The 25,230-nt window shown below is 35.1% G+C and overlaps 1 protein-coding gene across 4 annotated transcripts; it reads right to left on the bottom strand.

Annotated features, from left to right (window-relative positions):
* Positions 1-1,667: 1,667 nt before the first annotated feature.
* Snx21 (Sorting nexin 21) lies at positions 1,668-25,136 on the bottom strand. 4 transcript variants are annotated; one of them, XM_069835873.1, is made up of 5 exons: positions 24,947-25,136; positions 23,490-23,543; positions 21,429-21,563; positions 13,490-13,644; positions 1,668-12,341 (listed from the first exon to the last, which is right to left on the bottom strand). In XM_069835873.1, the coding sequence occupies exons 1-5, from the start codon at positions 24,951-24,953 to the stop codon at positions 11,658-11,660; spliced, it is 1,035 nt and encodes a 344-aa protein (XP_069691974.1). In that variant the 5' UTR covers positions 24,954-25,136; the 3' UTR covers positions 1,668-11,657. The 4 variants fall into 4 exon arrangements, with proteins under 4 accessions (XP_069691974.1, XP_069691975.1, XP_069691976.1 ...); XM_069835874.1 differs by lacking the exon at positions 24,947-25,136 and adding an exon at positions 24,193-24,908; XM_069835875.1 differs by lacking the exon at positions 21,429-21,563.
* Positions 25,137-25,230: the final 94 nt, after the last annotated feature.

Consider the following 25,230-nt stretch of genomic DNA (forward strand, 5'->3'; position numbering starts at 1 on the left):
GACAGCTTATTGTTGAAAGTGGTCAACTCTCAGGTTTTCTTAGTGAAGAATTGAAATCTATACTACCCTATTTCTTTAATCCTTAGGAGCCATGCGTCCATTACAGTGACTAGCTAATATTATGGTCATTACATGATATAACTTGTTATAAATTGTAGCTTACGTTACATATAAAATACGTTGATATTCTTTAACTTTATATAACATGAAGGACATTGCACTTGTATTATTACGATGTACCGAAGTACATATGATATTTTCGTGCAGAAATTCTGCGTCATCTTATGATATGCGGAAAATAAGTCACTTAGTGATTTAAGACGGCGCTTACTCTGTTGGATCCCGGCCAGTTAGTCACTCATAATGAGTGCATCTCTGCACATGTGTGGACATTGTGCCATTGTCATACATATATATGACGCAGTGCATGAGGGTAGGCCACTAGAGGGAACCCAAGAGGTGGAACTTAAACTGAGAGGATTCAATCCGACATCGGGATGGGAATCCGGTGTGGCTTAGTGGATAGAGCGTCAGCATGTAGAGCTGAAAACCCGGGTTCAAATCCTGGTGCTGGAGAGGATTTTTCTCCGTTCCAGTCATCTTTCATCATTGCACTTGATTCAATAAATTTTTTTTTGTATTTTTTTTCTTAAAAAAGGAGCAAAATCATTTCAACTGCAGTCAACTGAAACCCTGTCAGCTTCCATGCGTACCATTACACTGATTGTTTTACATGGACCTCCTCCCCATTCTTTACCACAGGCTCAATCAACTGCAGTGGCCGGGACGCGAACCTGCGATCTTAGGCAAGATATGCTGGCAGGACATATCTTGTGCGCCTTAAACCACTCAGCTAATGAACCCAATACGAATTTATCCGATTATGCAGGAATACGAACCCCTGGTTAAGAGTTAGACATTTGCATGCAATAGTGGTATAAGTCTTCCAGTTTCTAAGGGTTAAACAAAACATATCAAATTTGGTTCATCCACATAGCACTATATTACGGATAGTCAGAGGAATTTTAAGAAGTAGAAGTAATGAAATCTGGAGATATGAACAATAAAACAAGTACAATGAAATCTCGTTAATCTGGACCCTGATAAGCTGGAATTCACTTATTCCAAACAGGCAAAAAAAAAGAATTTGTTTTAAAACTTACTTTTATACATTAGAACTATGGAATTACTGTCCCAAAAGAATACATACATGTACAGTACTTCAAACCAAATTCCACCAACAAGAGTTTCAAGTTATGCAGAGCCAGGTCTGTCAGGCACATCATAATTATGGGTACCATGTATGTACTGTGCTGTATGTATTGCTTTACATTTTACTGTACTGTATAATGTATTTAGGCCATTTCCTTTAAATACACAATAATAAACTTGTTTTGTTGCTATAAACGGAGTTTAAATGTGCTTTCTACACCACCTCATTCTAGTGCCGAGGTCATGGAAAGCATGGGGCTCTACCTCCATGCCCCCCCCAAGTGCCTTCATGGCATGTTGCGGGGATACCTTTACCTTTTTTTTTACTGTTTTTTAGGTTATTTCAGTTAATCTGGACTTTAGTTAAATCGGTCAGCTTATCTCCCCAATTAGTCCGGATAAACGAGGCTTTACTGTATAATTGCATTTTAAATAAAAATGGTAAATAAACAAACTTGCATTTTGTTACGTATTTATTTGCTAATGTATGTAAAACTCCACATTGAACAGTCTTTACGTTATTCTTCAAAACAGATTCTATAAATTAAAATACATACAAGACATATAAGTAAAACATACTAAAATCATAGATCGACACAACCTGTGAATCAACATTTCCATCTTCTTAATCAAAATAAAATACAAAATGGGTTTTGGTCTTCATTTAACGTGTGATGTTAAGGGTGAGCAAGTAATCAGTCGTTTTTAAAAGATTTTCTATTAAAAAAAATAGGGCTATTCATTATTAGTTTCTCAGCGTAATCTATATATTATGATTTTAAATGTGATGCCTAACATGGGAAGTCTATTATTGCAACTGGTTCTGGTAACACGAGCAGATTAATAGAACCATAGTTTAAAGCTCGAGGAACACATGCATATTAAAGTTTTTTTGTGCGAATTAACTAGTTTTAAAACTGTAATATGGCACTGATTGAAATATATTATGTTTTTCAATCATAGGATATGCTGGAGCTTATTGCACGAGGGGTTGAGATAACCTAAAATGCACAAGATGCTGAGAAGTAATAAATGAAATAAATAAGATACACATGAATACACTACAAAACCACCATTAGGGCTGTGTCTCACGTATTACAACATTTCGTTCCTTCAAAATATTTATTCAGTTTATTAAAAAAATCTCTGGCCTCTGCATCCCACTTCATTATTTTTGAAGTTGTACTACGAATTATCACATATATCCTGAACATGCGTTATTTCATTTACATGGCACATTCTCTGCTTTGGTACTGGATTTATATACAGAATTGGTTACGAAAATGACTTACATAGAGCTCAATAATTTCTCGGACTGGTGGCATTACTGTGCATTGGATTCCAGAATTGATTACATTGCAAGTACAGGTACCTTAATGCTCAGAAATGGCCGGAATATGTAAATATATCACTTGCACTCCAAGCCTACTGTTTGAGACAGAACACGCCTGTTTATATGCTGATAGAGTGATGGGTAAACATGACAGATCCAGTGGCGGATAGTGAGAAAGGAGCTAGTCTTTGCATATTACTACTTATGTAAGACAATACTGATTATCTTTATAACTCTTCACTGTGTTAATACGAGGAAATTACCTGGCTGACTAGTTTCGAAGTGATGTTCTTCATTTTCCACAGCCTAGTGAAGATCCCACGCTATCTTCTGGTTTCCTGTTGTGGCGGGGTGTGTTCATGATTGTGTCGAAAAGGAAATTGAGATGAATGTTCAGGTTGTGCTGGGGGTGTGTTTTTGTACGTTTCTAGTTTTTTGGCTGGATGTGTAATATTTTGATGTCAGTGTCTATGTTGCTGTAGTTGTGATTGGACTTCGTGATGTGACCTGCGTAGGTTGAATTCTTGTGTAGCTTTGTTATGGCTGTGATATGTTCCTTGTAACGTGTTTGAAATGATCTCCCAGTCTGTCCAATGTAGAAGTCGTTGCAACTATTGCATGATACAGTGAAACCTGTTCAAATCGGAACCTGAATAATCCGGAATCCTGTCTATTTCGGAACGATTTATTGGTCCCGGCGAAATTTGTATGTATTATGTGTAATTTTTCCTGAATAAAACGGAAACTGTCTGCTACTGTTCAAAACGGAAACAATATTTTGGACACACTATATTTTGTGACTATATTTTGAAACAGCGTGTAATTTCAAGGAATATTCGAAATATGTAGGTCACTAAGATAAAAACAAGTTTTCTTTGCAAAATTCTAGAGGGTACGAGGGTGTGTTGGCCTGTCGGTCATAAATTTTATTACCCTGTTGACTAGGCAGACGAGTCCCTTCAAAGATTTTCAATGCTTCATACCTGTGTACTGTCGTAGCTAAACAGAGCGCAAGTATAGTGATTTCCAGGTAAAAAAAAAAGTTGCATAAAATGTGGCATTAACATTAAGTGATGAAGTAAAAGTTATCGAGATAAAGGAAAATTAGAAATAAAGTCTGTGTGAAATAATATTGAAGTAGAGTTGTGGAAAACTCAGGTGTGACACTTAAAAAAATAAAGATCATAATGAGTGAGTGGCATGCGGCCAATATTGGTAACACAAAAGGAACCAGAAAGCAACTGTTTAGTGTGAAAATAAATGAACTGTTGTGGGAGTGGGTTCTTCATGACCTTTCAAAGAACATGCCGATTTCTGGATCTATCCTGCAAAGCAAGCTATTGAACTGGGAAAGAAATTAAATAAACCAGAATTCAAGGCTTCTAATAGATGGCTCCTAGTCCAATTAATTAATAATGTGCAGTGATATGCAATACAGTATTAGAGTATAGTGTTAGATATTAAATAGAATGAGATTAGTAAACTTTAATAATGTTTAATGACAAATGAGTGAGTTACGATAATATTTATACAGAAAATGAGATTTTAATCAAGATGATTCACCAACATAATGAGCGTCAGAAAGCTGATTTAATGTGATGAGTGTTAAATGGAATATTTTGTACTTCTTGCAGTTTGGGGTATGCCATTTTGTTTTTCATGTATATGAATGACAAAATATTCCATTTTAATATCACACCTGAATAATAGGGAAAAAAAAATTAGGACCATGTCACTTCCGTCTTGAACAGGTTTCACTGTAGTTTGTATACACCTGTTAAGATGTTTTTGTAGTGTGTTCTGTATGCATCTTAACACACAGACAAGACACACAAATAAATACAACTTAACAGATGTATACAAACTATTATGCAATAGTTGCAACGACTTGTACATTGGACAGACTGGAAGATCATTTCAAACACGTTACAAGGAACATATAACAGCCATAAAAAACTACACAAGAATTTAACCTATGCAAAACATATCACAAAGTCCAATCACAACTACAACAACACAGACACTGACATGAAAATACTACACATCCAGCCAAAAAACCATTAACTTGACACTCTAGAAGAATATGAAATACACAAACATACAAAAACACACCTCCAGCACATCCTGAACACTCAACTGAATTTCAAAACACACACCCTTTTCGATACAATCATGAACACATTCCACCACAACAAGAAATCAGAAGATAGCAAGGGATCTCCACTAGACTTTGTAAAATGAAGAACATTATTTCAAAACTAATCAGCCAGATAATTTTCTCATATTAACACAGTGAAGATTTATAAAGTTAATCAGTGATTATTATAAGTGTTAAAAGTGTATATAGAACAATGAAGACAATACATTTAATTAAAGTCATACAAAAAAGAAAATCAAATCGAGTGATGTGCAGTAATCAGTCCAATGGCGGATACACATTCAGAGTCAACTCTTCAACAAGATGAAGTATATTAATTGTAAAAATGGCTGCAAATCTCTCACTGATTAACAGAGGACGCATTATAAGTATCTATATGAGAGGTTTATATGCCTCCTGAAGAGATAGATTTGCGGATACCGGTACCTTACAAGGTTGAAGCCATATTTTGATTGATTAATATGTTGCAAGAACATGGCGAGGATGGGCTGAAAGACCACAGGAAACAGAACTGCAGACCAAAAATTATGACTCCTTAACAAGATGCCACGTTTGCAAAGAGCTTCAGCATCATCCTGACTTCTTCGAACATTTAATTAATTCAGTGCCATGTTGCTTGAGGACTGTGATAGACTGCAAGGTCACAGGATTAATTATTAAATAATTACTGATTAACAATAACCTCTTTACTGTGTTAATATTATAAAAATACTTGGCTGACTAGTCTCGGCATGGTGTCCATCATTGTCCGAAGCCTATTAAATAATATATGTGTGGGGGGGGGGGATTGAGAAGTTAAATTGTTTAGTATCAAATTAAATTGAAGTGTCAGGAGTAAAATCTTTCTAATCTGTGACTTTAAAGATGTTTGTTCACTTTTCTTTGTTTACTTAATACACATATAACAAGAACACGGTCCACACCTGTGGAGTAATAGTTAGTGTGTCTAGCCACGAAACTAGGTGGCCCGGGTTCGATTCCCTGTCGGGGCAAGTTACCTGGTTGAGGTTTTTTCCGGGGTTTTCCCTCAACCCAATATGAGCAAATGCTGGGTAACTTTCGGTGTTGGACTTCGGACTCATTTCTCCGGCATTATCACCTTCATCTCATTCAGATACTTAAAAAAAAAAAAAAAACAACATGTTTACAACTATAAAACTTTCTAGAGTTAAAACGTTGAAAGTGTTACAATTTTTAAAAAAGGTAATGTATCTTTATGACAGATGGGCCCCGTTTCAACACCAGTGTGGCGTCGTCTTCAGTAGTCTTCGAACTACTGCTGCACCGCTGTTGAAACAGGACCCATCTTTTTTTAAAAATTGCAACACTTTTAACGTTTTACTCTAAAAAGTTTGATAGTTTTAATCAAGTGTTAAAGTGGGGGGAAAAAAATGAACATGTTTATCATTAAGTCATATAAATACAGTATATCTATATATGAAACTGAAATGTGATATTTGTATGGTTTAAATTTTATGGTCATACAGAAGAGGTAATACGCAAAGATTACGACTAACTCTTTCCCTACTGTCCACCATGGGTCTGCTGTATACTTATGATTATAACCGTGTGTGTGTTGTCTCAAACAATATGCCAGGAGAGCGCAAGTGATCTGTTTACATTTTCCAGCCGATATGTAGCTGAAAACGTTGTATATCTTTACATCTAGGACAAGTTGCAAATACCCGAAAACAGAAAACAAGTTTTGCAAAGTTAATATATGGTGCATTACAAACATATTACTGTCTGACTACGAAGACAAAAACTACACAATTTTGGTGTGTAACTCTCAAACAAGTATCAGTCGTGAGAAATTTTCACTCTTGTATTTCTTCCTGTTTTCTGAATGAAAACTGAAGTCAAAATCAGACAGCCTGTCTTGGTAACTTCATCATCATTGCTGATAAAGATGCCATGTTTTTACACACATCACAATGAGTTATAAAATACGGCGTTTTATGCTTGAACCGCAATTTAAACCATAAATCAGTCATATGAAAATCTCCCTCTCCTTGCGACAAAGAAAGAAAAAAAAAAGTGTGTCACCAGAAAAAACTAAAGCCCGGTTCCTACAGTGCTTGTTTCTGTGATAGATTGCATGTTGGGAGCGCTGATGGCAGTTCTGCTGCTTTGTTAGCTTGCATGCTGGAACCAACATAGGCGGAGTTATGGGGGGTCATGGGGGGGGGGCAGTTAGAAAAGATTGAATTTAAAAGATCTTTTTTGTTTTTAGATAAATACAATATAATATTTGTTACTCAATCAAATGACAAATCAATGTAAAATAATGACTTATATTATATCGTCATTAAGTTTTAAACACATAAATTACATATTGCAAACGTTTTCGCCCATTCAGGCATCTTCAGGCACAATTATACAATATCTCAATATCAAACTGTATAGTCATTACATCGGTGGTAGATAAACTGTTTAAAATTAATGATGTACAACATCTCCATAATTAAAATGTAATATTACACGTCATAAAATTAAAATAATATTAAAATTAGAACAACGTAGTGTTATGATTTAAACTTCATAATATTCTGTGAAACTCTTGTTCAGAAGAGTCCAATGATTGATGGGTTATATCTGAAATATATAAATGTGATATAGAAGCGGCAATTTATCAAATTTAAAAGTATGATTGGAATGGATAAAGAAAGTACTCACGTCGTTTGAATGTGGCAACTGTATAGGTCACTATGAAACATCCTATGTTTGAAGTAGTTATCTGTAATGAAATAATAAATCAAAATTTTGAAGAATTTGAAAGTGATTGAAAAAGTTAACAGGTCCGATAGCAGCAGGTCGTCCCACATCTTCGTAAATACGTCTATAAATTAACTTTTTCAATCACTTTCAAATTCTTCAAAATTTTGATTTATTATTTCATTACAGATAACTACTTCAAACATAGGATGTTTCATAGTGATCTATACAGTTGCCACATTCAAACGACATGAGTACTTTCTTTATCCATTCCAATCATACTTTTAAATTTGATAATTTGTCACTTCTATTTCACATTTATATATTTCAGATATAACCCATCAATCATTGGACTCTACTGAACAAGAGTTCAGAATATTATGAAGTTTAAATCATAACACTACGTTGTTCTAATTTTAATATTATTTTAATTTTATGACCTGTAATATTACATTTTAATTATGGAGATGTTGTACATCATTAATTTTAAACAGTTTATCTACCACCGATGTAATGACTATACAGTTTGATATTGAGATATTGTATAATTGTGCCTGAAGATGCCTGAATGGGCGAAAACGTTTGCAATATGTAATTTATGTGTTTAAAATTTAATGACCATATAATATAAGTCATTATTTTACATTGATTTGTCATCTGACTGAGTAACAAATATTATATTGTATTTATCTATATTGATTGACAATCTGAACAATTATCATGCTCTCTAAGTTTTTTGTTTTTGTTTATGATTAAGTTTCTGTGCTTAAATTGACGAATTAATGTTTTCAGATCATGTGTCTGGACTAAAATATTTATTTTAAATTTCTGAATGTATAAGAATTTGTATACCTCATTTGAAGAATGGAAGCAATGTAATGTTTCTTTTGTAATAGCCCATACTCATGTATTAGAAGTCTGCAGTGTTCAGGTCGCCACTTGGAGAAATATGAATAACATACTGCACAACAATGCAGAAAAAAAGAAAAGTGATCCTGATATAATGTGTAAACTTATAGACGAGATTAAATAAAATAATAATTAGAGTTTACATTTCATATAAAAAAGTTTTTGTTAACACTGTTACGTAGTTGTATTGATGTATATGTATGAGAGAGAAAAAGAGGGAGATTGTTTTAAGTTACGGCCTATTATAATTTGTAGTAGACCTACAGTTCAAGCCTTGTACAATTCGATCCGAAACATTGCGGATATGGATGTAACATTGCAGTGGATGGTGGGTTTGAAAGTTGGGGAGGCCAAGACGTGAATGATGAGAATATAAAAATATAAAGCCTATGACGTACCTCAGTACCAAGCACAGAAGTTATAGGTTTTAAGAAATTAAAATTAGGTTTTCCAATTTATGTTTTAGGATTTTAAATCTTATGTTTAGGAATTTTACGGGGAAAAAAAAATAAACAACATACTATTAATATATTACAACAGCTTGGTAAAGATTGTCTCTCTTTAGGACACTCCAAATCCTAACCTACGAATTAGGTCTTTTTAGGTCATATTGAATTTAAGAATGTTAAGCTTTGCTACACAAAACGAATAAGAAAAGCAATATTTCGAAAGTAAGGAGATAGCAACAAAATTGATTCGAACCTAAGAATCCGGGGCTTGCTCATTACTATTACACAGTCTAATTTTACAGCAAATTAACTCAATGTTCCTCTTTCTTCGCAAACCGATCAAATAGGTCACAGCATACTGAATAACTGCTACTAGAAGAAGCTAGAGACAAATCTGAATTTGTTTCTAAACTCTCGATATATTTAAAATACTGTATAAGTAAATATATCATATACATCTTGTAACACAAAAGAATAAAATAACAAGAACACCCGCAAACAAGAGAAAATCTAACAACATAAATGAAAACTTTTACGCAGGGAGAGAAAACTAACAACACGTGACTCAATTTTCTAAAACGAAGAAGAGAGAAAGAGAGAGAGAGCTTCCCAATACAGCCGAAACCAGATGTGACTGTAAGCAGTACAGTTGTCAGCGGTGGGTAGGACGTCTCCAAATCGGCTCCCCTCGCGCGTTCTATCAAGTTTAAACACTCTTCTAACCAGCCATCTTATTGGTTGAACTGCTGTTGTCATGGTTACCGGGGAGTAGCGTCATGTAGCCGACTCCTCTCTCCCGCTCTCGCATAGACACTACAGGCTGCTAGATGTCTTCTATACAGGTTACAGCGCTATCTGTTATTTTTCAGTACGAATTATTTGTACTATCTACAGTATAGCGAGCGGGCATCACCAACTGGATGTGGTCGACTTTACGTAACTTACTGTACATCTTAGTCGTAGTGAATAGTAAAATTAATATAAAAGGAAAAATGTTCGTCATTTGCTGTAACTTGTCTGTGATCTTAATTCAGCTGAAATTATTACTGCCATATTGTGTTCTGGTAAAATGTTAGGGGAGGCACGGCCTCCCTTGCCTGCCCTGAAAATCCGCCGCTGTAACATTGTAAGAAACATGCCTCCCGAAAATACCTTTATTAAATGATCATATTCCAATATAAGTATTGTACTGTACCATGGTCAAGTATAAGGGGGGGAGGAAGTAAATGATGTCCTCCATAACCCTGTGATATGGAGATTTTATGGGTTTGCTTTGCCCCCCCCCCCCCCCAAAGGAAACTGTTTTCTCTCCGCCTATGGGAACCAAAGATGATAATATCACTGCTGGAACCGTGTTGCCATGTTCGTTGATCCAACTAAATCTGTTTCTTTCTGTATTCCTTAGTTTCTAAGAAACAGCAATTAAATATCAGACTTCACGCCATTTTACACTTCTGGTTTAATTACTTTATTACAACATTTACTATCGTTAATGTAAGATTTTAGTTGTTTTCCACTCACGCTTTACATTTTTTTTTCATCATGAAGCAGCAGATGATTTTCCAATTTGAACTGTGAATGGTCACCACCACAGAAACAAACACTGGAGCCAAAAGCGTACCCACCATAGCACCAAGCTTGCTGGCCAGCATGGAAAAGATCACTGTGGGAACCGAGCTTAAGAGGCAAATTCACATTGGAAATGTTTTTTGAGTATCTGGGGATTATGAACATGGAGTTCATCCTCGACAGTGCTACCTGTGATAAGGGATGATATATGAATATCTTGCACTGACAATACAGGTACTAACATTTTTAGAAATCTCATGACTTGTGCAGAATAAGAACAATTGATGCGTTTTTAAGCTTTCACTGTGGATGTGATCGAATTAGGCTGTTGGGTGTCCTGTAACTTAACATTTCCAATGTTTCGAAACAACATACTGGTTCCATCATCAGGGCAGATGCTCAGTCGTCCAGAGTGGCTAGGCATAACAAGCCTAACACAGTAGGTCTTACCACCAGGTGGCCCGGGTTCGAATCCCTGCCGGGACAAGTTACCTGGTTGAGGTTTTTTCTCAACCCAATATTAGCAAATGCTAGGTAACTTTCGGTGCTGGACCCCAGACTCATTTCACCGGCATTATCACCTTCATCTCATTCAGATGCTAAATAACCTAAGATATTGAAAAAGCGACGTAAAATAACCTACTAAAAAAAAAAAGTAGTTCTCACCTACCTGTCCTAATGATGGAACCTGTATGTAGTTCAGAGATATTGGAAATGTTAAGTTTCAGACACGGTGGATATCTTAAAGCCTAATTGACTTCATTTACGTGATAACACCCGAAGTCTTGTGATTTTCTTCCTGTTTCATTTTGTTAAAGTTCAGTTTTCTCTTCAGCACAGAAGTTACCACAGCTACAATAAAATCTCTCGAGTTGATTCTGAAAAACGTTTTGTAGCACTGTTTTCAGTCACTGTACTAATGACTGGTGGAAGGGGATCATAGCTGGGAGATTTCTTTGAAGGTGATGTGTGGAAGTTGCTGCCACAGCTTTGTCTTCAATGTTCACAGCAGCCGTAGTCCATGAAGTTACTGACTCTGCCACGTGTTTCGTAAGGTAATTGAACATCAGGACAATGAAATAATATGATCATATGAGATCTCAGATCTTACTAGCTGCAAAAAATACTAATGATGACTAGACAATGCTACAAATATGAATAAATATTTTCGAAATACAGTTATCGATGCCACATGGAATATTAACACAATAATAATGCAAGGGATTAGATGCTTTCTGATAGCTTGCAGACATAATGAAAAGCAGGAAAGGCACGGTACTATATGAGAACGGAAATGGAGGAAGAACACTACTCATGTTTGGTCCATGGCCATTAAAGCATCCAATAAAGTCGGGCAACCGTCCACCCTGATCCCACGTCTTTTGAGGTCCTCAAGTCTTGCCTCTAAGGGTCTTTTATCCCTTCCTACCGTCCACCACAACCGGACACAGAGCTGAAGAAGAGGCACGTAAAACTGAAGGAGGTCAGCATCACTTACAGCTTCATAGCGCCTCAGAGCAAGGTCTGCAAACCTCTCTGCTGAGGTGGTAGTGGGATCAGCATTGCAGCAAGCAACAAGACGACAAAGTGCCAACATAACAGCAGGGTGTCTATCCGTGTGAAGTTTGTTTAAAAGTCTAAAAGAGTTTTCCAACAGTGGGATTGCCTGGTCGTAACGTTTTGCTTTCATCCACTCATGGGCCTCTCTCTGCTCGCGGCCCTGAAGGAAAGAAGCTAAACATGCAGACTCTCGTAACTTCTCTTCAGTCGTCAAGTGTTCCAACAAAGCCTCGAACCCAGCACTACGCTCTGATATCACCCCTGGAGCAAAGTTTCCTATAATCACCTTCTTCGGGAATGTGACACCTGTCATTAAGGAAGGAAATTCTCTTCGAAGTGACTCGTACAGTTCAAGAAAATCTGAATATCGGCGCTCAATAACAGCAGGGTTGGGATCTGGTTGAATTCCGTCCTTCCGCACCATCACTGTGTATGCCTGGAAGAAAACAAGATAGGATGTGAAGGTGACAGGATATGACCAACAGTCACATATTGGTTCTGTTCATAGAAATTTTAATTTTTCGTCTAGGCCTACTTATTCACTTTGTGGAGGTGACAGGGAACTGATAAGGAGCACATGTCGAAACCTCTCCTCAAACAGGCACATTGATCTCCACAGCCGATAGACGAAAACAAGAAATTAAAAATTAGCTGTAAGACTGTGACATCATAGCTTAAATAAATTATTGTCGAAAAATTACCTTCACAGAATTGACTAGCTGTGATCATCAAACACACTATTATGTCCAGAGGAAGGAAAGATAGATACGGAACACTCCAGCACAGGTTAGGCTTTGAACAAGTGTTCAGATAATTTTTTTAAATACATATGAATACATACCTACGAGTACAAAATGCATACTCCGTACAATGAATAATGCCACTGAATGATTCAGTGAATGTCACTTAAATAACAGTCGAAATTTTATCAGGAATGAATTAAATATTGTGCACCAATGATTGTATTTAAAAGCCTAGTGAAAACGGCATCTAAGAACGCACAGAACAATAGATTTTTTTCTTTCTGTACCATAGCTGTGTGTCTATGGCATCGTGTTTTGAATTAGCAATACAGAATATACATTAGTTCGAGTCTTCATGAAATTTGGCTAGTGTATGGGGCTGGTGTTCATCCAGTATCATGATCGTAAAATGGGAAGCTATAATGAGGAGCATAATCTGGTTTAACAAACCAGTTTCAATAGCTGGAGGGATCAATGTGCTGATCACTTGTTACCTCCATACTGTGTGGGTGATCGTCCACTCTGTTGCGGGTAAGTGAGCATGATGCTAGCAGTCGATTGGTAGGCTTTGGCTCTATTAGGGTTGTTGCGTCATAATTAAAAAAATACTTCAAATGTTTACTACTTACTGTAGCTATGGCACATTATTGCCTTTGTGAACATGTGAGTTATTCTTTCTGGTAGTTTGTGTCAGTTTTCCTATTTCAGAATGGACAGATTTATAAGTAAAGTTTTCTTAAACTGCTACAATGACTAGCCAAGTTGCCATCAAGCACATCCTTTAATGATAATTACAGTCCTACTATATTTCAAATAAGTCCCATAGGGGCACACGGCTCACCACGTGCTTCTTCTCCTTGCTCTGGTCCACGGTACGAGCTGACACCACTTCAAACTTGAGGATTGGCCTCACTGGTATTTCACCATTTGCTGCTCCAGTGGCACCAGACGATGGGTTCTGACCAATGGCACCTCGAGGTACTTTTGCCCAGGATTCTGAATTAATGTTAAAACATAAAGATAAATAAGTCTATCCCTAGTTACCTTAAATACACAATATAAATACAATTTACAGTTTTGAACAAAAACATTTGAAAATAATTTACTTTTACTAGAATCAACACACTAGGTCATGGATGTTGAACTGTACTCTGGAGCCATGAAAAGATTTGCTGCTTGCCATTGCTACCGGTCTTGTGATGCAAGCTGCAACGAGTCTACCAAAGCAGGAGGTGGAGTGGATCTTTGATACTGCTTGGCTCTCAACTAACTGTGGCGGCTGGTAAATTTAACTTGATTTAACTTCATCTTATTATTAGTGATATTATTATTTTATTATTATTGATGATTACTATTACTACTATTTGCTACTGATTGTATTTTTAACTTATTTAATCATGTTTGTAAAATTATAAGCATATGAAATAGTGTATTTCTTCTGATTGAGGTTTTGGCTGATATGTACATCTGTTATCAGGCAGTACATCTCACTTGATATGTATCAGAGGAAGAACAATTGTATTACAATCAGGGGCGGCTTTCGAAGAGGGACTGCGGAGCTGCAGCACCCCCAGACATTTGTGGTTCTTGTCTCGTTTTATGTTGTGAAAAACATTTATTATACAGTCTCTATTTAGCGGCTCGAATTTTTTTTTAAATTTCGCTCTCAATGACATGCACGCAATCGTTACTGAAGTCACTTCCTCCCCTGGTGCTGCCAGAGCGAAACCAGAGACAAGGACTATAGGGTGAAGCCACTTCCTCCCCTGGAGCTGCCAGTCTCGTCTCGGATGCTTTGCGCGTTGGTTTTACCCCTCCTCCCTGCTGCCCCTTGCCGTGAATCCAGAGTTTCCAGGCGCTGCAAAATTTGCAGCAGTTTGTCAGTAGCGCACAGTTTTAAATAGGCCTACATTTTCTTTAATGTTGTGAGTATAACAAGTGCAACAATGTTTAATTCTGTATTATATTTACAGTCTATTCAGTTCAGTACCTTAACAATTCAGGAGAAATGTGAAATTAAGTGCTCATCAGTTGAATCTCATAATGGAAAGAGCCGCTAAACAAAATACAAAGGCTCGCATATTTTTTGATAATTTATCCAGTATCCCTGCTTTCTTCTCTCGATCTCCACTCAGTCTGTATTAGATTAATGTGTTTCAAAGACAATTCCATCAGCTGGGGCAACAAGATGGATTTAAAATAAGAACAGTAAATGTTGTTCATGAGAAGAAGGAGCCATTGCTAGAATGTTTTCAAACCATAATGGAATCTGAAACATCTAACATCATAATAAATGAGGCAAGCGTTGGTGTGTACTCTTGAATATCCTGAATTCAATTTCTGGCTCAGTTATTTTTTTCATTTATCGATGTATCATGTATATATATTATACAACCAACTACAACATCGCCAGCTAGATATTTCTAAGGTTCAAATCTGCATATAAAAAAATTAATTGTGGTTTATTTAACGGCACTCGCAACTGCAGGGGTTATATCAGCGTCGCCGGTGTGCCGGAATTTTGTCCACAGGATTCTTTTAAATGCCAGTAAATCTACTGACATGAGCCTGTCTCATTTAAACACAACTTACAAGATAAGGCGCATGGAACTAATCTTTAAATAAAGTAAGTTGCTTGGTTTATTTTTGTATGCAGCTCCCCTTAATTCAATACCCACAAGCCGCCACTGATTACAATATTGTATGTGCTTATAATTTTACAAATGTGATTAAGTAAGTTGAAAATACAAGCAGTAGCAAATAATAGTAATAGTAATCATCAATAATAATAATAATAATAATAATAATAATAATAATAATAATATCACTAATAATAAAATAAAGTTAAATCAATCAAGTTAAATTTACCAGCTACTGCTGTTAGTTGAGAGCCAAGCAATATTGAGTATCAAACATGCACTCCACTTCCTGCCTTGGTTGACTCGTTGCAACTTGTAGCACAAGACTGGTAGTAATGACAAGGAACAAATCTTTTCACGGCTCCAGAATACAGTTCAACATCCATGCACTAGATCATAAAAAATTCTGACAAAATGTTTATCAAATGCGCTCAGACATAGAACATAATACTCATGCCTATTAAATATAATAAAATGAAAAAGTTACATCTCTAAGCCATTAATCACACAGAAGGATTGACACTTCAAGTTCCTGTGTAAAACACAATCCAACTATAGTAAAATTTCCTCAAAAATTAAAAGAGAAATTTCATTCAAATTAATTTTTTATATGTGCACTTCGGCTTGCAGGCTTTTTATGTGTTCTTCCACCCTTTTACGGAGGAGGGGCCCAAAGGCTTGCACTGCAGCCTGAAGCTTATTGTGCTTACCACTCCTGTTCTGTGAATGATATTTGTTGCCAAACAGTCCTGCTCTTGTGTAAATACATTATGCTTCACCATGAACTTAACCTGGGCTATCATGGTAATGTTGATAATGATACGTGAATTAATGATGGCAAAATGAGCCCGAGGTCTAATGCCAAAAGTTGCCCAGTAATTCTGTTTCATTTGGTTGAGGGAAAACCTCTGGGGAAAAAACCCCAACCAGGATTCGAATCAGTGTTGCCAACAATTGTCACCTCAAAGTCGCCAAATTAGATGTCAAACGTCGCTAAAAAGGTTCTAAATTAAATTTACAAATAAAAAAAGCATATTTAATGAAACGGGTAAGATTAAAAATAGCAAAATATATCGTAACCTTAGAGATATAAATCATCCATATCTTTCTCTTTTACTGTAGCTGCTGATGTGTAAGACAAGGATTCATATACGCCAGAAGTGGAAAGTAAATATGCATCACTATTTCCAGTCTTCCACGAACACTTTCAGGAAATTTGGTATTTGTAACTCGTTTTTCCCGAAATTCTCAAAGTGTTCCTGGCGTGAGGTATAGCACTAACTGCTTTGATATGAATTCTGTTGCGTCAACTTTGTTATACTGGCTGAACAGGCGTTCTACTTCAGCATTCGAATAGGAAAGGGGAGGTATGGCCATAGCAAACATAGCTATTAGAGTTAGCCCCGGCAGAATATTTGTACTGGCACACCTCAACCCAAAAATTTACTCATAATGAAATAGTATACTATTTAAGGGGTTAGGTACAGCTTACAGCAGTAAAATTTTTGGAAATATTCAACATTTTTTTCCTCCATTATTGTATCTTGTACAATAAAGAAAATTGGTATGTGTAAAACACTGTCCTTCTGCTATATGAAAAAAATATTTTTACGATTTAAAAAAAATTATTTCCATCTTGAGCGAAGTTCGAGATGACGCCGAGATCTAGTAGGCTCTGAGGATGGTGTGAAGAAGCACCGAAACAGCTGTAAGCCACAGTTGCTTATGTAATTTAACACGAGTAAGTTTGCCAGTCAACCAATCATTTAAAAATTCAAAATGTGCAGTTCACGGTGCAGTGATGAAGCATTTCACTCATAACTCATAAACTTGTTAACTTTTTATGTTCTCTCTCTCTCTTATTTTATTGCTGAAACTCATGTTTACAATATCATGCTCTTTCAGCTACATTCCTTAATAAATAATACTGTATATATATATATATATATTTTTTATTTTATGTTAGAAGAAAATACTGCTATTTGACCATTTTGAAAAATGAATTTATTTTTTATCAGACAATCTATCAAAGGTAGAGAAGTGATCTTGCATCATATTGTAGATATAACATGCATTAACACACACAAGAAATTTCATCACAGAATGTTGGATAGTTTTTGAGTTATGTGGAAAAAGCTTCATCACTACACAGCGAACTGAATTTTGAAAAAAAAAAAAAAAAAAAAAAAAAAAATGTAAACAATTTTTTTTTAAATCGTAAAAATATTTTTTTCATATAACAGAAGGACAGTGTTTTATACATACTAATTTTCAATATTGTACAAGATGCAGTAATGGAGGGAAAAAATGTTAAATATTTCCAAAATTTTACTACTGTAAGCTGTACCTAACCCCTTAACAACACCCAGAATTCGCTGGAGGGAAGATATGCAGGGGATTACCAAAGATGTCATGTTACGTCATGCAGGGTTGTTCTTATAAAGTTTTGAAATTGCACCAAAGAAAATATTTTTTCTATCATAATATTAAAAATGTCAAAATACAAAATTAATGTTTCCAAATACGGTACATCTTATTAAAACAGTTAAAATGATAAAACGTAAAAATCGCTATCTTTGTAGCCAAACGATTAATAAAAATTCCAGAAAAGACGTTGGTCGGTGTTTCGTATTTTTTGTCATTAGATACCCCTTCAAAACTGCTATGTAGATCTAGCGACTCGTCGCTGAAGTTGGCAACACTCACTCGAATCCAGACCTGCTAGTTTCATGGTCAGACCTGCTAACCTTTACTCCACAGTGGTGGACTTATGTGTTTTAGTTTTTACTCTGAATGGATAAATATGGTTATGGAGGATTATGGAATGATGGAAGAGAAAACTAAAGAATTCCATGAAATTTTTTTTCTTAACATCTTCATTCATAAAATATTTTATGCTCGACCATGCCGAAATGTAGTAATTATACACCTGGTAGCAGTCCTTTAATGCATGTCATTAAAGTACACCTACTCATTAAAGTACAGGTGTTCAGCCAATGACAACTAAGCTTACAGGTGTTCAGCCAATGACAAGTCAGCTTTGTACCGTTATAAAACTGCAAGTATCGATTATTCTCGGATATGCAATCGAAAGAGAATTAGCGAAAAGTCACGGAGGCTGGAAATCCAATACTGTTGCAGATGGTTATGTTCTGTTACTATAATAATTAGCGTTAATTGTAAATAATATTCAAATAAATTCAATTTGTCATCTCGTTTTTCATTGTCGAATTCAATAATCAAGGTTATATCAAGTTTAACGGGATTACATCAAGGTCAATGACATTATTGTTCCTTGGAAAAAATCAATACTTTCGCGTCTGCGCACATCTCACAATTCACGACCTAGAACAAGGTCACTTCCGATCTTGTCTGATACAAATAAAATGTATACATCTGAATAATTTCAAGTTAGAAATATGGTCGAGCATAAAAAGTCGTATGAAACTTGCCTATAATGGTAATTAAGACGCTCGTATGAATATTATGATACTCGCTTGCGCTCGTTTCATAAATATCCATACTTGCGTCTTAATTACTATCATTATAGGCTCGTTGCATAATGTACTATACTCCAATTTACTGGATTATTTGGCGAACACCGACCATAATAACTGTAATTGAAACTAATTCAATATGGTATTCATAAGTTCTCAACAATGAATTAGTTTAAATGAAAGGTGCACTGCCAGTCAAACACTTAGATCATAACTTTATACGAAAATATTGTAATGTAACTTGCATTTATGACTATTTATATTTTCAAAGGAGAGAGAGAGAGTTAAAATAGACAATTAATATTACTGATTTGCCAATGAAGCAACCTTTCATCAAATGACTTCCCAACAGTGAAACTGAATGAAACTAGTAAGGAATCTTGACAGAAAAATGACAAAGATCTGTACCGGTACTGTAAATAGAATTTGTAGCCTGTCCAAATTGCACAGGATTATACCGAAAATAACTGGCTTATCTCATGTTCCATCTTGGTTACCCAAGGGATGCTATTTTGTGCCATTACAAAATGTTTTGAGGTTCTGGCTGATACGTACATCTATTATAAGACAGTACATCTCATTTGATGATATGTGTTAGAGGAAGAACAATTAGTTGTATGCATCTGAAGTCTAACTAGTGTAATGTGTAGCTAGTCCACGTTGTATGCAATGAAGGGGGAAAGGAACTGGTCACCCTACCCCATTATCTCCTGACCTAGTTGCCTCACAAGTGGTGCCTTCTTGGTATCACTTTTGAGGTTCGGACAGTTGACTGAACAACAACCATATGTTTTATAGTCTACAGAGAAAAGTCTGGAACTGGAACCCCTTTGTTTCGTCTTATAATTAGAGGCCACAGATTTTCACATTAATGATACACGATAAGTCATTAATTAGAGCAGAATGTGGTTTTCTTTGTTAATTTGTATATAATAATAGCGAATATAGGCCCTACCAATATTTTTACAACAAATGTTCGAGATAAAGATGTTTAACCGCGAAATAATTCATTTTTGCAAGAAAAAAAAAAGCAAAATTATCCCGATAATGAAGTACAGTATCTATTTTGGTATTGACAAACATGTCCCTGTTTCTTAGCAGGTGGAAAACGGATTTGGAAATGCATTGCATTGTCTAGAAAAAGGGTGCATCCTTTCTACCTAATGTTCTTAAAGGATAGTAACACTAATGGCTGGTTCACAATAAACCAATTAACTATTGTGAATGCTCACATTTAAATAAATTTATTTTAACATTATTTCCGTTCTCGTTCTCGTTTCCGTCACTGGTTTATTATGAATCAGCCTTTACAGGTGAGAGGGGGTGAGACATACTAGTACTTCCTAGTTTTGCGAAAAATCTTTTTCAAGTTTCTGTTGTGAAATGAGTCGTATCACTACAGTTACAATGCATACCATAGCAAAAAAAAATTTGCGAGTCAAGGTGTTTATATATCCGAGACAAAGATATTGATTGCAAATTGTGTCATGTGAGGGTGGGCTGGGAGAAACGTGATATAATGTCCAAGCATTGTTTCAAGAATAAATAATATCTCATGCTAAAAGAGAAAAATATGGCTCCAAAAAAATACTTCCAGGGTTCGGGTGAGACATATTTTGAGATGATGTGAAATTAAACCTTCTTTATTATTTGACTTAAAACTGAGGTACAAATTAATAGGAAGAACCGTAAAAAAAACTCCCTACATATATACAGAGAAGCCCAAAAAAATTTATGCACTGTTCGTTCCTCAAGAACTTTGGAACAAATTGATATAAAATTCTCGTTTTCAGAGGAATTGTAGCTTAAAGTTGTTAGTTGGCAGTGACCAGATGAGCACATACATATTGTAGTGTGAAAACAAAATGGCGGATGAAGATTCTCGTTCGAACAATGGAAAGCAATTTTGAAGTGTTATTTTAAGTTTGAAAACATTAGCGAGGTGCGGCAACAATGATGGAATGAGTAAAAGAAGCAACTTGTTAATTAATGAATCGGAAATTGAGTGTGGAGTCTTTTGTACATGCAAACTGAAATTAATATACAGTACACCATAAAGAAAACATAACGATATAATTAATATTGACCATTTGGTTCTGTACTCTTTCTTTTTGTGTTCCGAAGGTTGCGCTCTGGCGTGGGTTCGAATCCCGCTTGGAATTTTTTCCCCAGGTTTTCAACTGCAAGATTGTCAGGTCATCCAATGGCGAATCCTAAGAAACATGTCGCTAAATACAGTTACGCTATCACCAATTCATTCCATCCAAGCTAGATAATCACGCAGCTGATACAGATTGGTTAAGTAACCGTAAAGAAAACTTATGCTGCATTACTACTATCATTATATTCGATTTTCATAATAGAATAATAATGTAAGTTCTCCATATGCAATTAATGCTGCTAAATGAATTAAAAGTTCTGTTTACTCGTTAGTTTTTTCTAAGATCATTAAAAACAGTAATGTATACCGACTATATTTCGACTTTCACACAAGATTAACGCATGCACGAATATAATCGCGTGTGCAATTCTTACTTGTTACATATGCCCTTCTTGTTTACAGTGCCCAACTCTCATTGTAAAGTAATGTGACATGAAACTTATGTGTGATAAGAAGGTCGAAATTATATATAAAATACTTTACTGATATGTGCTCCGGCTTGACTGTGAACACCTGGCGCCTCATTGAAGCTCAGAGTCCCTTGTTCGAGTCTGGTGTCAGGCTCATCGTCTAAAGCGAGGTTCTCCAAGTCCTCGTTCACAGTTTCTCCGTAATTACCTGAACACAGTGACTGTATTACAGTATCACAGAGACAGGAGTGCAGGTTTCTGATCTGAATTTTTTTTTTTTCGTAATTTTGAAAATTTTATATTTACTATTTCTATGACATTAAACATCATAAATAGTTCAATAAGTTGGTTTATAATGAGAACTCCAGAAGTACGAAGTAAATAAATGTAGATAGGCCTATACATTCGCTCATCGCTCATTGTTTTGGTATATTTTATAAACATATTTTAAAGCTGTTTCTAAATGTTACGATGACCAGCTGGCAGATTTATGTAGATAATTCATTACGCATATCGGATATTATTTCAGAATACGAGTACATTCAAAAGAGATATTCTTAGACTTAACAGTATTATTTTTGGACGATTATTTGACATGCGTTGGATTGTATATTTCGATTTCAAAACATTTTTTACATCTATTTTTTCTGTTCATAGAAGAAAATAATTGCTTTTAAGGAAATTTGTCTTTGTAAACCTTAATTTTATTAAGGAAGAGGTAGCCTATTTTGTTTTATGGTAATAGCTACTGTAAAAGAAAGTCATTATTTTAGTACCGATAGCAACGTTTACGTAAATTTGGCAACCCTACTCTATTTTGTTTTTTGTAATGTGTGTACCGGCACTGCCATTACGATGGCTGTGGGACCAGTATGTTAATAACGTCTTGTGCCGTAAGATGAACGTGATAGACATTACTTATGAGGGGAATGTCATACTGTACTGGTAATGAATTGCATTACACGCTGCAACATCAGATAACACGTACATTCATTCTAATGTTCATATTTTGATTACTATGTGACTGGCGATTGCCTATTTCAGTAAACAAACTTCTATGAACAGTTGAAAAACAATTTATGTCGTTTTTGTATACATATCCGGATTCGGAATTTCAATGATGTAGCCTACGTGTATTATTTCACTCTTATCTTTGATGTTTTAAAGTAAAAAAATATATATGAGCAGAAAATAAAGTACTTAATATAATTGAATGCATTTCGAACACGGCTGAAATTGTGCAATTCGTTTGTCTTTAATAAATAACCCTGGCATTAACAAGTAGATTTCTGAAGCTTTTTTTCACCACATACTTGATCACGATCTGATTTGTTTTTGGTACCTAACTCTTCTTCTTTTTGTTACTATAATATAATTTCAACAATTTTCATATTCTTACAATTAATTTTTTGTAATATTCTATGTAAAACTTTTTATCCTATCCTGACACTTTTATATTACAAATTTAATGATTTAATAACGCATTTACCACAGTGCGTGTTTTTAAGAACATTAAATATATACGATAAAATTTTACTTAGGCCTAATTACAGCAAATAACTTACTGATTACAGTCGAGATATTTCGTATGCTCGTACTTCCGTGCAATTCACCAGTCACCATTTTTTTTTTCTAGGTACTATTATAAGTTCTGCAGATTCGGAAGTGTTTTCTGTCCATGATGGAATTATCATAATCAGACTTATTTGTAATAATATTTCACTAAAGGAGATGAAAGAGTAGAGATTTATGTCTGTTTCATATCTGATTCTTTTCATTCTTATTTGTTCTCCAATTCCTATTAACTCAATATAATGTAGGATTTGTTTTCTAATTATAATACTATAAACATTTCTGTAACAAAAAGGATGAATGTTCCCAAATGTTGAGGTGACTAGGTACTGTGTATCTAGTTTACTCTTATGAAGATTACGAATTAAATTTTCTAGATCAGAAATGTTAATTTAAGCTTTCTTATCGGTAAATTCTTCTGTAGAAACACAACATGAAAATATATTTAGGTCTAACCCTAATCGATTAACTACACTTCTACTTGTGACAGCGATTAAAATTGTACATTTATGAACACTATTATATTTTACATACTGGTAACAGGCCTACAAACTGTACTTACGTGCTGCCATTTTGCGGTAAGTGTTGTTTGGGGCTGTATTCATTCTACTGTCATCTGGAAAAGAAATCTAACGGAAGCAAATTGTCTTTCAGTAAATACGCATACTACCAATGACTAGACAGATTGTGATAAAGAACACATATAATGATATTACTTGTTTCACACTAATTTCAGTGATGCGTTCTTTAAAGGGTAGGCCTACTGCACCACTACTGTTGTAGGAAGTGAACTGATGGACAATTGGGCCTACCCTTTACTAACCCTCTAATCTTAAGTAAACAGAGGTTTTGCAAACAGTAATATATCATTAGTAATATATCATTTCCTTTGGATATCTAAGCTATAAACCAACTGACTTGTGTTTAACAACATTGTTGCCAAATGTGTATTTCCTTTGGTAATGCTCACACTTCTTTACAATTCATTCTTTTTATTTTCTCTCTTGTTTGTATCTACAGCAATTTTTAAAATCAGTGGCCTACACGACAAAAAAATAATAAAAAAAAAGATTATTCATATGTGTTAAATAGTATTATGCCCAAAATGAACAGGTTAAAATATCGGTACCCGTATTGAAATATTCGGGATATTTATTTTAAAATGTATTTTATTATCCATTTAAACAAATTATTTATAATGTACAATGAGGGACATGAGCGGCTCGAGTATTTTCTTAAGTCAAAGAATGCCACATTGCACATACGCCGAGCCGAAAGTTTATGACGAGATATTCGCTTTCCTTTTCTGTTTAAGTATTTCAGTCTGTGCTAAGAAGGAATTTAAATTGTGGCCTCTTATGAGCCGCGCTACAGATCTTCAAACATTTTCGCCTGCTCAACAATTCTGTCCCTCACTGTAATTGATTATAAAAAGTATTTTCCTCCTTAGCTCAATTACTAAATAGTCATGGACTAAATGGTCGAGGGTTCAATCCGAACTACGAAAAGATACATACTTTTCTCCGCCACATCAACAAAATAGTCTTACTCTTTCATAGGTATCGATGCATTTTTTCTGTAGAGTATTATATTCTTCTTCAGACCGTTCTTTTTAACTTATTTTAGATTTAGAACATTAGTTTTTCGTACAGTACCAGTATTTGAGATTTAGAACTCACTGTACGCTACTGTCATTTCCAATATGATGAGGAATCAATAGTAAAAGTTTCCATTTTATCTTCGACACCAGGAAATTTGTAACTACAGTATTTCTAAAATGGTTTTTCCAACATTCAGAAATGTTTAACAAGTGATGAATCATCGAAGATAAATGCAGAGTTTTTCATGTGAGAGTTCAGACAGTGCACCTTTAGGAAAGCATTGGAATGTACTAAATAACTTGCACAGAAGCCCACAATGTTATTTTGTACAGTATTATTCTTACACACAATGCTATTTTGTACAGTATTATTCTTACAACAGTTTGTACATTGCACATATATTTTGAGTAACACTTACCAGCCATTTACGTGACAATGCAAAAGAATTTTATACAAATGATATTAAAAATGATGAAATTAAACTTTTATGTGCATAAGTTAAATACACTAGAACGCATTGCTGTAACAATACACATGTTATTATTGTTACATAGGTAACATAGATTTATTCTCCTTCTGCACCTCCACCACTTTTCTTTTGGGTAGAGAGGTTTGCCAATATTAATAATGTCAACCTTTCATTGACAGCAAAATTTCCCTTCCTCAACCTACTCTGCTCGAAAAACAGAAACTTGGAGGAAA

Source organism: Periplaneta americana, chromosome 9 (genome assembly GCF_040183065.1).
Source record: "Periplaneta americana isolate PAMFEO1 chromosome 9, P.americana_PAMFEO1_priV1, whole genome shotgun sequence".
NCBI lineage: Eukaryota > Metazoa > Arthropoda > Insecta > Blattodea > Blattidae > Periplaneta > Periplaneta americana.